This window comes from Notamacropus eugenii, chromosome 1 (genome assembly GCF_028372415.1).
Source record: "Notamacropus eugenii isolate mMacEug1 chromosome 1, mMacEug1.pri_v2, whole genome shotgun sequence".
Classification (NCBI taxonomy): Eukaryota; Metazoa; Chordata; class Mammalia; order Diprotodontia; family Macropodidae; genus Notamacropus; species Notamacropus eugenii.
In genome coordinates this window covers 89,354,315-89,369,648 of record NC_092872.1, presented here as the reverse complement: position 1 = coordinate 89,369,648, position 15,334 = coordinate 89,354,315, and the positions used below count along the sequence as shown (strand labels likewise).

Genomic DNA, 15,334 nt, shown 5'->3' with positions numbered 1-15,334 from the left:
CTTCAGAAACCCAGGGTCTACTCTTTGATCCTGCAATACTACTACTAGGTCTGTATTGCAAGGAGATCATAAAAAAAGGGAAAGGATCTGCATGTGCAAAAAAATTGTAGCAGCCCTTTTCATGGTGGCAAAATATTGGAAATTGAGGGAATACTCATCAATTAGGGAATCACTGAGGAAGGTATGGTGTATGAATGTAATGGAATACTGTTCAATAAAAAATGATGAATAGACAGATTTCAGAAAAAAGTGAGAAAGACTTACATGAACTAATATAAAGTGAATTGAGCACAACCAGGGAAATACACAGTGATACACACTCAACAACATTGTGTGATGATCATCTATGAATGCTTCAGCTCTTCTCAGTAACACAATGACCCAAGACAAGTTCAAAGGACTCACAAAGGAAAGTGCTGTCCATATTCAGGTAAAGAACTGATGGACACTGAATGCAGATTGAAGCATATATTTTTCACTTACTTTATTTTTTTGTGTGTTTTTTTTCGTTTGGTCTGTTTCTTCTTTCAAAATTGTGACTAACATGGAAACTTGAAAAAGGGTTTTTAAAAGCTAGAAAAAAAGAATTTGGGGTCACCTCTATACCAAAATGAAGCATCATGTGTATACCTTAGTGGGCAGAACATATATACACACATAAATGCACATAATATTTAGTATAAAATGTTCCACAATGATCATATGATCATATCAAGTATGATTTAAATAAGGGTTTAAAAAGAACACCTGTGAATAAAATAATTGGCTTCCTCCAGTCCCCTAAACCAGAAAATAAATTTGACTAAAATTTCAAAGTCAAAGAAATACTCCTGCTATTTTTAGTAGAAAGTCAGCAAAACATGATTGCTTGGTAAAAGGTTGAAGCAACGTAGAGGTAACTTAGACAATCAAATAACTTTTGACAAAGAATATTTTGATGAATGAATTGTAAATAAAACATATAGAATACAACCTCTTTCAAATACACCATGGGTACCATTCCTATGCCCTAAAGCACCTTTATTTTTGTTTCATTAGCATGAATTAACCAGATAATTGGCCCAGGATGACATTCAATGATTCTTGTGTAGATGAATTTAAAAAGACAAGGAAAAATGAATCCTTTCTTTCTTCCAAAATAAAACAGTGCATAATCCTTGAAAGCTCTGTACATTAAGTACTTACTATGTGCCAGGCAGTGTGCAAAGCCCTGGGGATACAAAGAAAACAAAAATCGTCCTTACCCACAAGGAACTAACATTCTAATGGACTCAATGACACACATGAGTGTAGATATTTATTTACAAAATATATTTAGAGTAGATATAAGATAATCTAAGAGACGAAGGCACTACTAGCAGCTTTGGAGCTTGAGAAAGTCCTCCTGTGGAAGCAGGAACTTGAGTTGAGCCTTGAAGGCTACCCAGGATTCTAAGATTTCACTGTGAGCAGGAAGAACATTCCAGATATGTGGGATAATCAGCCCAAGGACAAAGAGATAGGAAATGGCTAGTATAGTTGGACTATAGAGTACATGGAGTGGGGGACAAATGCCAGTTAACAGGCATGCATGAAGCTTGTTCCAAGTGCTGTGCAAAGTATTGAGAGTACCAAGAAAGATGAAAACAGTCTTTATCCTGAAGGAGTTTACATCTTAGTGGTGTAGATTATATGTAAATAACTAACTACATCTAAAATATATTCAGAGCTCATGAACAGAAATCTCAAGGGGGAAGGCAGATGGTGGAAAGAGGAAGAGTCCAGGTTGCAAAGAGCTTTAAATGACAAACAGAGGAGTTGATGTTTGAACCTAGAGGTAATGGGAAACCATTAGAGTATATTGAACAGGAGTTGGAGGCTAGATTAGATGAGAGACTTACAGTGGGGAGAGTCTTGAGGTGTAGAATTCAATTAGAAGGCCCTTGAATGAGTCCTGGTGAGAGGTGATGAAATCTTAAAGTAGAGAGGTGACCATGTATGGGGAGGGAAGAGAATTGATATGAGAGATATGGAGATAGAAATGACTTACCCTTTGGGCATTTTATGAACCAATTCCCCTAGCAGAGGACCTTATGCTAAACTTTATACCACATTTCCACTGTATGTCTTAGTTTCCCTGTTTTCCTTCCTGACTAAACTCAAACCCCATCTTCTTCTCCAGTGTAACCCCCAGTGCCTTCTTCCCTGAGATTATCTTCTGCCTATTCTCTATTTAACCTGCATGTGTCTAGTTACTTATATGTCATCTCCTCTATTAGGGTTAGAGATCCCTGAGGGAAGTCACTGTTTTGGGCCTTCTTTATGACGCTGGTACCTAGCACATAGTAAGGGCTTAATAAATGTTTATTGTCTGCTGATAGATGCTTCCCACCCATTATCAATTAACATTTTACTCTAAATTCTCTTTAATTATTTTAACCTGAACACCCTTGATAGATGATTCTATTAATTCCAGTGGATTTCCTCCAATCTCACTCCATTGTCAGAGGAATGACTGGGAACACAAAGTGATTAAGAGTCATCTATCCCACCCCTGCACTTTTTGAGGTTAGATTTGTCCCAATCCAGTATCACAAGTGAGGATCTAGTCTGAGATTCACCAGAACCTTATAAAAGTAGGGTAGAAATGGACTTGGAGAAACAGATGAATGAACACATGAACAAATGAATGAACAGACTGAATGAATGAATTGATGAAATAACATTTATTAAGTGCTTACTATGTATCAAGTGCTTGGGATGCAAATAGAAAAAAAAAATGAACCTCTCCCTGATTTCAAGAAGATTATCCTGAAATTGGAAGAAATAATTCATATAAAAGAGTTTAGTGGCATGGCCAATAGAAAGGATCAGAAATCCTAAAGATACAGTGGTCTTGCAGATGTTAAGACCTTGGAGTTTAAGGTAGTTTGACTTTTCAATTCTAGCCCTCCGAAAAATACACACACACACACACACACACACACACACACACACACAATATGTAAATAATGTATCTGTAAATTGTTTTCTCTTTGATCCTTTCCCAGTTTCCTTTTCTTAGTGTGATTATTCATAGCTTAATAGTTCACTGTTCTTCCTTGTATTTTAACTGGCATTTTAATATAGAACGAGACCTTATCCTAAAGGTCAGGTTCTGATGGTGGGACTTTGAGTTGTTATAATAGGTTAGTGGAGAGAAATCTTTGTAAGAAAAGATATTCCCAGCTCTCCCAAATCCCACTTTGTATGTAATTTGCCTAGGTACACAGCTGGCTTTGGTCAATTATTGCAGCTTCCTCCAAACATCAGAACATGTATTTCATTTAGCATTTGTACTTGGATACCCTTTCATCTTTTTTTTAATATGAAGAGAAAATAAATGTACTTTTCCTCAGCCAAATGCACAAACATGCACAAGATTTCTTTACTTCATGAGTAAAACCTTTTCCATGCAACTTTTTCTTCCATAGCCCCTTGACTTGCTTCTACAGTCTTTAAAAAGGGTAATATTTAAACCACCGCATTCATTTTTTAAGTGCTTAACTTCTCTTGAACTTGAACTTGGCAAATTAAGATTCTTATTCTGTCACCCATCCACATGACCTTGGTCAAGTGACTAAAATTCTCTGGACTAGCTCCTTCTTCTGTGAAATGAGGAATCTTTTGTGATCCTTTGATCCCATACTTCATTTCCTATTTTGACTCCATTTCTTTAGTTATACTTTAATGTATGATTGAATGAAAAATAAATTATTAAGGACTCTCCATGTGCAAAAACTTATTGTAAATGCTAGAGATAAAGCTAGGAAAGCAACATGGTCACTGCCTTCAAGAAGCACACCTATTAGAAGGAGGAAAGTGCATCTAGAGGCAGATGGGAAGATCCCCGGCACTTTAGTACCCTAAACAATTATAAGCTCTTAGTAGGAAGTTAGTAAACACTCTTTGAATTGAATATTCAGGTCACCTCTTAGACGATTTGGTGATCACCTTTTTGGTGATTTCCATAACTCCTTTATCCTAGTCCATTTGTTGCATCTCTCCTACCTTCAGTAGAAGAAGCTCACCTGTTCCAGGACAGTCAGCTTGTCTCATAACATCCCTCTACTCATTCATAGCTGCTATGCCCATTCATCTCAGGGCCTGGCTTGATTGACCTATTTTGCAAATTCCTCCAGGGACTAGCTCCAACCAGCAGCATGGTGCCTTCTCTCTCAATTCCCCTTCCTGCTCCCCACACTCCTGGCTGTAGTTCTACTCCATTCTGCCACAAACTCTCATCTTATGACATGAAAGTCTCCTACTCCTTAATAACAGCCAATTTTTCTGTCTCTTCAAACACCATTTTGTTTTATTACTTTAACATGGAAACAGGGTTGGTTTCATTACTTTATTCTGTTTGATGTTTCCATCTTCTATTCTCTTAAAAATTAATTTCCTTTTTTAATTAACAAGTATTTATTTGCTCTTGCTTCCACTATCCCCTCCCCAAACAAAGCAAAAGCCTTGTACCAAATATAGTCAGTTAAAAAAACCTCCTACATGGATAGTGACCCCAAAATGTTTCTCATTCTTTCCCTGTATCCTTTCTTTGTGATGATTTTGTTTGGTTCATTTATTTTCCTTTTTATTTTTTTTTAAGTTGAGGAGATGGCAAGTAAGATACGTCTTCTAGAAAAAAATTCTCCTTTGTCTTTTGTATTGAAAAACTGTTTTCCATGGTTTAGTACATAAGTCTTAAACTTTTTTGCATGTATTATGGACTCATTGGGCATTTTGGTAAGATCTTTGTATCCCTTTTCAGAATAATTTTTTAAAATGCATGAAATAAAATGCAAAGAATTACAGAAGAAATAAATCACAGTGAAAATGACTATGTATTTTTTTCTCATCCAAATTCATAGATTCTCTGAAACCTATTCATGTATCCCAACTTCAGAACCCTCTGCTCTAACAGTTCCCTATATTTATTTCTTAGCTGATAAAGTTACCCCTATCTCTTCCATCCTCCCTCTTAAGAGAGTGATCTTAAAATCATGTGTGAGGGAGTACAACTCAGGAAAATGACCAGTCTTTGAAGAATGAGTCCTCCAGAGGACACATTTCTACACTAGAAATCCATGACAGAGTGTGAACCATTTTGATTGCTGAATTTACACAATACTGTCAAATTTCATTACTAGAGTTAGACAACATTTAGGCTACAATTCAGGTCAGGACATATTTAACTCTGTCCTGATACTTTGGAAGTGTCACTCAGCACACTGGTTTTTCTCACTTCTGAAAGCTTTCCTTGAGCTCCAAGCCACATGTAAAACAAATTCTCTCTACGAAGGAGAAGGTGAAACTTGGGAAGAATTTTCCTCCTGAAAAGAAGAAAGTCTAATCTAGATATTTACCTGCAATAATGGGATTAAAAACACCCATTTAAACATATTGCTTAAGAATAAGGTAAACTCTCCGAGGGAAAGGGATATTTTCATTTTTGCCTTTGCAACTCAGCCTATTTGCCTGATCCATATTTTATACACAAAGGTCAACTGAATGCAATTCTTTATCAAATTAAGCTGATGACAATTGAGTACTAGGTGGTATAAGCATAAGCAAAGTGGTATTTTTTATCTTTTTTCTGGAGTTCAGTTTCCCAGGCTCAGGTAAAATTGCAAACATCTGAAGGATTAATCTCCTTTGAACCCTGATAATTTACAGTTGTGCTGAATCACATAGATTTTGTGCCTTCTGGCTCCGAGCCAATCAAAAGTCCAGTCTTTGTTACATATTTTTGGCATTTGGCTTTGGGGGGCTTACTCAGGAGAAGGACCTTTTGGTTCCCTGGACTGGACTCTGGGTAGTCTTTTGTTAAGAGCCCACCCCTCTCCCCCCAACTACTAAGATATTGGTGCTTTTCTGGTCTGGTGGTATATGTAGGTGATTGTATTATTCTGTTTAAGCAGTTGCAGCCCTGTCTATTAGATTCTTTCTTGGACTACTTATCTATCTGCTAATTAAAGTAAGATTGTTAACCCCTTTAACATTGTCACTTCTTTAGAAAAGCAAATGAAAGAACCTGTGCTAGCAGCCCACCCTGTGTGCTAGTGTGTTTGCTAATACATGTGGTCAGTTCTATGCAGAATAATCTGTCAGCTATAAATAGATGAACAAATGAATTCATCAAGAGGCATTTTTTGTGTGTCCACTGTGAACTAACCAGTTACTTTTAGTAAAAGGCTATAACAATAAATGAAACGCTCCCTGCCTTTGAGGAAATATTATACTCTCCCATAAAGCAATATGCAGATAATTAAGTATATATGAGAAATATACAAATGAATGAATACATATTCTTTGCTCCTGAGAAGTGCACCATGGTGCACTTCTCAGGAGCAAAGAATATGTTATTTTGTTCACATGTAAAACCATGCACTCACTGCCAGTGCACAGCACCTGGCATATAGTAGGTGCTTAGTAAATGTTTAGTGACTGACACTTCTTGCCAATCTGCCACTACACACTTCAGTTAATCTTTCTGTGGGACGGAGCTGATAATGTTATTCCCTTAGGTCCTTTTCACCTAAAATATAAGCTCTTTGGTTTTGGAGGCCCTCTACAAACTGGCTCCAAATAACTTTTCCAGACTTATTTTATATCACTGCTTTGATATAGTCTATGTTCTAGCCAAACTGGAATACTGTTTCCTGAAATAATTCAAGATTCCATTGCTTACCCCAGTGCCTTCAGATATTTCTTGCTTTATTTATATTTCACATTCATCTAGGGCCATCTGCAGTCATCCTGATTTATATCTTGCCACTGGACTCAGTTGGCTCCATAGGAAAAAGCGAGGCTGGTAGCTTTGCATAGCCCTCCCTCACTCAAATCCCATTTACTTGCATGGCATGACATCACCTTCCTGATGTCATGATCCTCTTCAAGAATGAAGGACAAACAACAATTTCACATGAAGTGAATGTGACTCCCCACAAGGTAGGATGGGTAGGACCCCATGATGGCCTATGTTCCCCATCAGTTTCTCATTGAGGATACAGATGCATCTGAGCCATGGAGAAGGTGAGGCCACATGGAGCCCTACCCAGAGGAGGAGGAGGTCTGGGGAACTGTCCACCAAGTTCAGCAGAACTGTCTATCATGCTTAGAATACTTTCTGTCTTCACTACCTCTTATTGAAATCATTATCTTCTTTGAGGACTCAGCTCAAGTGCTGCCTTAGGCCTTTATTAAACACCTTCTCCCCAGTCATTAATAATTTCTCTTCTCAAATTAACTTAATTGCTAAGAAATGAACTTTTGTTTACTTGCACATCCTCATGGGTAGCTATTATCTTGCTTTTTTGTCCCCAGTACTTAGCATATGACCTGTAGTTCAGTCATAGAATGTTAGAGCAGGGGATGATTTAATCAGTCATCTAATCTGTTGAAGAAGGCAGAAAATGTGATGTAGAAGAAAAAACAATGTCCCGGAAGTCAGGGAATCTGGGTTCAAATCCTGCCTTTTATGCTTACTAGCTCTATGACCTCAGCCAAGTAATTGAACCACTCTGGGTTTCAATTTCTTCATCTTCAAAATGAGAGGTTTAAACTGCACTGCTTCTGTGGTTTCTTCCAGTGTTAAATCTGAGATTCTGTGATGAAATTCATCTCCAGAGAGGGTCCAAAGTCAAATAGTGCAAAAGCAAAGAGTTAATTGGTAAAGCCAGGTCTAGAACCCAGATCTCTTTACTCCCAGGTCAATAAAGCACTGGACCTGAAGTCAGGACAACCTGAGGTCAGATCCAGCCCCACACAGTTACAATATGTGTGATGGGGGCAAATCAGTTAACTTCTGTCTACCTCAGTTTCTTCAGCTGTAAAGTGGCAATCTTAAAAACACCTACTTCCCAAGGTTGTAATAATCAGCTGTGATAGCATTTGCAAAATGCACACTGACTACCACAGAGTGGCACTTATTAAATACATGTGGTCTAGAGAGTTTGTACTGGGGGGCTCATGGAAAATAAGTTTGAGGTCAAGTTTATTAAGTAGATCTTATAGCGTCTGGCACATAGTAAGTGCTTCCTTGTTGTCTAACTGATTAGAAAGCAAAAGTAGGAATTGGTTCAATTACCCAGAAAATCTTTATACAGCTTTTCTGAAGGTCTGAAATATTTTGAGGTATGTGAAGAGAGGTTCACCAGAAAACAGGCTAAATCCTATTTCTCTGAAGGTATTCTAATGGAGAAGCTGTAGGGGTCTTTTCTTCATTTTCTTGGGAGAGAAGTCTATTTCAGATGGAATGGTTTTAATCCTGCCTGATTCGAAGTGATCAAGTGGTCTGAGTCACATAGCTGAATTTCTGGTCCCTCAGGGGACCAGGCTTCATGCTTTCTCAGAGAGAAAAGAAATCATTTTAATGCATATTTTTGGAAGCATAAAAAGTAAATATCCTTTATCACAAGAAAAAAAAATTGTCTTTTTGCCCTCATGCTTTGCAACTTTCAATTAAAAAAAACACCATGGTGAGTGAAGTTTTTATTCTCCAGAAACTGATTTGCACAGTATGGTATAGAGGAAGAAATGCTGAATTTAGGGACAGAGGATCTGTCTGCGCTAAAATCCTGCTTGAACATCTTGTGTGATCTTAGGCAAGTCAGACCATTTCTCTGGGACTTGGTTTGTTCATTTTGAAAAAAGAAAAGTGTAGGACTAGATGTCCTCTAAGCTCCCTTCTAGCTCAAAATCTAATCCCCCTCCCCATTAAAATAAAAGCTTTATAGCAAATTGTCTTTGAAATTGTTTTCAAGAGTTCATTTTATACCTCAGTCTCCTAAATCCTTATTACTCTGAACCTGTCTGAGAAGCTGAGCCCTATTATGCAGAATTACACAGAAGAGTTGTTTCTGCTTCAACATTTAAGCCATTGTACTTTAGCTATTTTTGTTCAAGAAGCCACAAGTGATTAGAAAAAAAATGAATACCAAGGCCCATGTGTAATGTAATTATTCAGGCAGCTAGCTCACATCATAGATACATCACTACACTTGGGGAAGACTTGAATTTAGGTCCTACTTCATACTCTGTGACCTTGAGCAAATGAGTTAACCTCTTTCAACCTCAATTTCTGCCTCTGTAGAATGAGATAATAATAGTACTAACTCACAGGGTTTTGGGGAGGATCAAAAGAAAAAAACATGTATAAAACGTTTTGAAATCCTAGAAGCATTGTAGATGGGCTAGGTATTACTATTATTTTTATTTATTCAAAGCTTTGTTAGGAAAAACATAAGAGAGAGGAAAGAGCATGTAAAAAACCCCAGAGAACTGAAAAAATGGATTAAAATTTGTCATGTATGCGATAACAAAGGAAAAAGAGTCATTCATGGAAAGGTATGGTTAATAGAAGTCAAGAAATCTGAACAACACATATGCAAGGGTTAACATTATTAAGAAAAAGAGAAAAATTATTTTTTAAAGTGGAGTCTTGAGATCTGAGAAAAAAAATTAAAGAAAATGGACTGTTTTCAAAAGTATGTAAATTAAGTGATTAATGATAACTCTGACCTCCATTGGAAGGGGGAAACATTGAGGGATGTGAGTTATTCAGAAAGTTACCTATAGGGAAATGGTAATGCAAGGGGAAATGAACTTGAAATCTAGAAAAGGATAAATGTACACTTGGAATAGTAAAGAATGCAAAGCTATTGGGAGGTAGCAAATAATAAATATGACTAGAGAACACTTGGTGTTATCAGATTTCTGAAGGTAATGGAAACTTACTACAAGAGCTATCTCTAAGGAAAGAGAGAATGAGAATCTGGAGAAACAAGACCTTTGAATTATATTGTTCAAGTACTCTGAGGAGTTATGCACAGTGTTTACAAAAAAAGGGAAAAGAGAAATCTGAGAAATGATTCTGTGAAATTGCAAAAGTAAGAGTGGGCTTCCAAATGCCAGGCAGCATTTGGAAATAGGGAAATAGGGAAACAGCACATAAAAAAAAGAACTCACGGAGAGGGGAGGAAAGAGAAGAGGGCAGAAATGATGATTTGACATTTAAGTGGCTATAAAAAAAGATTAAAGAACTGAGAAAACTTGGAATTTTTTTCTGTGACTGTCTCAGCTCTTAGAGAATTGTAGATCCAAAGCAATCTTCAGAAGTTATTTAGTCTACTCTATCCATTTCATTAAAGAGAGGAGAAAATTGAGCTTCAGGAGCGAAGTGACTTGTACAAGTTCACACAGATAATCAATGTCCGAGGCAGGATTTGAACCAAAGTACTGTGACTCCAAATTCAGGGTTCCTTTCCATTATACCACACTGACTCATGAAGAAGAGCTAGGTCACAATTTAGGTCACAAGACTCCAAGTTTAGAGGTCTAGCTCTGGCTTCTTAACCCCCCACACTTCTAGAATAAGCTATTTTTAGCTCACCTTTAAAAGGTGGAAAAATTCTTTCTATGTATCTTTGTGTATGTATAAAATAATAATACTTTAATAACCTTATGTTTAGCAAAGCACTTTGCTATTATTATCTTATTTGATTTTCACAACAAACCTGAAAAAGAGATATCATTATTTCCCCCATTTTACAGAAGAGGAGCCTGAAGAAGATGGAGGTTAAAGGACTTGCCCAGGGTCACACAGCTAGTAAGTGTCTGACACCAGATCTGAACCTCATTTCAAAGTCAGTGCTTTCTCTACTGTGACACATAGCTGCTCTCAAAGACTGTATTCTCAGAACTGCCTTTGACACATACTAGCAATGGAACCATGAGTAAATTATTTAAATTCTCAGTCTCCTAAGAAAACTCAAATAAGATTCTTAAGTTATACATCGCTTACTGATATACATTAGTGAAGGGAATGTTTCACACTGGTGAACTTATAGATTCAGACCAGAAAAGAAACCAGAAGTTACCTTTGATTTGGAAGAGACTAGAGAAATCATCTCATATAACATATCACCTAAAATATTAAACCTCTATTTGAAGACCTTAAGTGATGGGGAACTCATCTCACAAGACAGCCAATTCCATTTCAAAACAGCACCAATTGTTAGAAAGTTGTTTTTTGTATTAAATTGAAACCCAAATCTTTCCTAGAATCCTCAGTTTACAGCTGAGAGAGACCTAATCCTATTCCCCTGCTTTGTAGATAAGGAAACTGAGACCCAGAGAAATTAAGTCACTTGTCCAAGTTAACATTGATACATAATTGACAGATTTGGGCTCATGTTCTCAGATTCCAATGCCTGTTGGTCCTAGTTCTGCTCTAAGTATCCACACAGAATACATCTCATTGCTCTTCCATATTTTAGCCCTTCAAATCTTTTAAGATAGTCATTATGTTCTCCCTAAATCTTTTCCTACACATCAATGTTTATGATCACTGATGGATTTAATCTTGTTTCTGAGTTTGTAGACACCTCAGGGTATGTTGTTTTCTACTCCAAATTTACCATATTCAATTTACCTTGAAGTTACTATCCACTTTTCCCACTCTTCCCTCCCCTTCAAAAATATAGAACGATCTCAAGTGGCAGAAAAAAGCAGAAATGGGCACTTTTAGATTTAAACAGTATCTTTGTTGTACTTAACTTTAGTGTGTTCATACATTTATTGGTGCTAACACAAATATTAGAGATGTGATTTGGAGCTTAACAGTAGTCAGGATTGTTTGTGTATATTATTTTTACACTACAGGTTTATAATCAATTTTTCTAGGTAAGCAAAATAGCAATTAGATTATATAGTTGTATACAGAAGCTCAGTGTTAGCATAAAGATGGTGAGGTGGCTGGTACATGATAGTAATTCCCTACTTAAAGGATTATATAAATTTTCATAAGAAAAAAAACAGGAAATGGGAATTTTCTTTCCCAGAGACTGGATGGAGGTATTTGTGCCTGATAACTTGACCATGAAATTGTTGTCTGTTCCTTCTTCCCTCCCCCAAGAAAATACTGATAATGTTGTTTAGGACACTCTGAATATTGGGGAAAATAGATGACATCATTGGCTCAGACCTTTTAAAAATGTTTAAGGAACACAGAAAAATATTAAACAGATAATCCCTTTGTTTTATTTTCAAGTAGTTTGAAGTGAGGAAATTGTCTCTAAATAATCAAATCACTAATTTATTCTGATTCCCATACCAAAATGAAAAGAAAGGAATGAACAGAAAAATAAGAGATGAGGGAATTAGGAAAGAGAAATTTAAATTTAAATTAATTCATCTGGCAGAGAGAGAAGAAACCATATAAGTGAAACAAAATATAGTTGCTTAGGTCAAATGACTGAGAATATAACTAATTCACTGAATAGAAACACTGAGGTTATGTCTATCTAATATAACACATCTTTATGAAAGCTAGAAAAAAAATCAGTCAATTCCGAATATTTCCAAACATTAAGGTAATTAAGAGATTTTATAGGTCTTTGCCTTGGAAGTATGAGCATTTTATGATTTATGCTGACTTGACGTAAAAAAAAATCTGCACATCTGCAGATTAGGGTTTTCCATTTTTCTTCCAAATATCCAGCATTTGATTAGCCTCATTTGAATGTTTTTTCCTCCAAAGTGTTGATTAAATAAACCTAGTTAGATTTCTTTTTTGAACTTCAACAATTCAGTGCTGAAATCTGAATGTATCTTCCTTCTTTCCCAAACTACATTTAGACCACAAAGCTGGAAGAGACCTCAGAGACTGATAAATCCAATCACCTAATTTTACAGATGAGGTGACTGAGGCTCAGAGAGGTTAAGTATCTTGTTGAAAGTTACCAGTGAGTACCAAAGTTGAGATTTCAGCAATGGAGGCAGTAGAGGATGATTTTGCAGTCATGGGTGGCCATGAAAGAAAAGTGGATTTACTAAGTATCTTGTATAAAAGCATTATCTATATGAATCAGTTTTTTTTTCCTTTTCTTTTTTGAAGGGATGAGTAATTAAATTTGGTCAAACAGCTGATTATTTTGAAAACTATTATGTTTGAGTGGGTAGTTAGTATGTGGAAGATGTATGGAGTGGAGTTAACCTTAAATTTGCTCAAGGTCCTTTTAGCTCATTAAGCTTCTACTGGAAAGCAACAACAGAGAAAAAAAGGAAAAACAAATTGCCAGTAGTCTAAATAATGAATAGATTTTTTAACCTATAGACTAAAATTGTTCAGTTCTTTATAAACCTAAAATATGGTGTTTGTCAAGGAAACGTTTCTGCTCTGTTTAGGAGAAATTTATTGGAAAATGAGCAAAAATACCCCCAGCCCACTGAGCAGGATATCGATTGCTTGCTCGTTTTACACATTGTTATTGGTGGCTGACAGATGGACAGCAAGACACTAACTTTGTAGTATTAACTAACAAGTATTTATTGAGTTCCTCCTATGTGCCCAATGCAAAGTCTTCTAGAGACATTTCTACGGCCATCACATTTGTTATAATAGTGAGTGGATATGCACCTTGGTCCTGGTCCTTTGTGTTGCTTCCTCCCATCATAATTCTATGAAGTCAGGGAAGCAAGGATGAGAGGCAGTGAGGCAGAGAAACTGGCTATGAGAAGTCATGAGTGGATAACTGTTTTACTCTGAGTAAGGGGTTCTTAGGAAAACTAGGTGGTGCAATGGGTAGACAGCTTTGCATGGAGTCAGAAAGATCCATTTTTCTGAGTTCAAATCCAGCTTTAGGCACTTATTAGCTGTGTGACACTGGACAAGTCACTTAACTCTGCCTCAGTTTCCATATTGGTAAAATGAGCAGGAGAAGGAAATGACAAACAACTCTAGTATCTTTGTCATGAAAACCCCCACATGGGATCATGAAGAGTCAGACACAACTAAACAACAACAAAGGAGTTTTTAATTTTGGGATGTTTTTTACATGGCATGGATCCAAGGAAACTAAGTGGTTCAGTGCCTAGAGTGCTGGACTTACAGTCAGAAAGACCTGAGTTTTAATCCTTCCTCAGACACTTGCTAATTTTGTGGTTTGGGCAAGTTACTTAACCTCTTTGTGTCTCATTTTCTTCATTCATAAAATGGTGATAATTTTGTGCTTACTTCCCAGAGTTATTTGAAGATCAAATAAAATTTTATATATGTGTATGCATATATATCACATGTATATATATATAATCACTTTGCAAAAACTAATGCTCTATATAAATGCTAGCCATTGTTATTATAGATTATTTGGGGATTCTGATGAAGCACATGGAATCCTCAGAATGTTTTTAAATCCATAAAACAGTATATACATAACGTTACAAAGGAAATATTAAGATGAAATAGTTATCAAAATTATATTTTAAAAATAAATTCATTGAGCCCAGGTTAAGATCCTCCCTCCCCCTTTCTAAGCAATCAGAAACATGAGTAGATGAACCAAACACCATAAAAGGTATGCATCTGTTGAGGCAAAAATCCCTCAAAAGGAAATGGACAGGCTTAAGTATCATCTCAATTGGAGCCCCAAGGAGCTGAGCAGGTAATGAGATATAGTTCCAGGCCACCCTATAGGGAAACAAGTCTTTGGATCATAAAAAATATTGAGTCCTTGCCCATCTACCTGCCTGGATTTGGTCTGTGGTTTGTGGTTTTTCATGGGAGTGATGACTTCTCTGGTTTACGGTTCATCAGTGTTCTTTCAATTATTGAATCATCTCATTTATTTTCCATTTACTAATCTTCCCCTGAATATTCTTTTCTTTTTTCCCCTAGATTCATGATCAATGTGACATGGGAAGGCAAAGACTTGTCTTTCACAGAAGCAGGATACCAAGTGCACCCCAGGTTAGTGGTGATTGTGCTGAACAAGGACCGAGAGTGGGAAAAGGTAAGCATCTCTCTTTGTCAGTGTCTGTCTGTCTATCTCAGCAACTTCTTGACAGGAATAAATAGACAGACCATGAAGATTTCAGGGGCCTCCTTGTCTATTTTTATTTTCTGGCTTAAGGTGCTATAAATATGGGGTCATAATGCTAAAGTTAGAATGGCCAAAGCTAAAATAGTTCATCCAGTGCAACTCTTTCACTTAGAAAATGAAGAAATAGGCTCAAGTTGGTCAAGACATTTGTCCAAAATTTTGACTTGTACCTTCAGATGTACACACTGCTCATCTCCTTTCAATGCTCAGTTGACCAAGAATTTGTAGGAGCCTGGAGTGTGACCTTTTCCAGAGTGAGGTAGATTGAGCTTTGCCAAGATATCCTCATCACACCTTGATTTGATGGGCTGTGGCAGTTTTATGTTAGTAGTATAGGTCATTACTGTTCTTCTTCTAAGTCAGTGATTCCAATTCTCCTTTCTTCTTGGTTATATACCCATCTCTAAGATTTCCAGGATAATGTCTAGTGCTTTTCC

The 15,334-nt window shown here is 36.7% G+C and overlaps 1 protein-coding gene across 2 annotated transcripts in view; it reads left to right on the top strand.

The window, feature by feature from the left end:
- The window catches only part of GRIN2A (glutamate ionotropic receptor NMDA type subunit 2A), a 506,391-nt gene that overhangs the window by 336,364 nt on the left and 154,693 nt on the right, over positions 1–15,334 (top strand). For both annotated transcript variants that reach the window (XM_072608879.1, XM_072608870.1), the window contains exon 5: positions 14,693–14,807. In XM_072608879.1, coding sequence (XP_072464980.1) covers positions 14,693–14,807 — 115 coding nt within the window. The remainder of the gene's footprint in view (positions 1–14,692; positions 14,808–15,334) is intronic.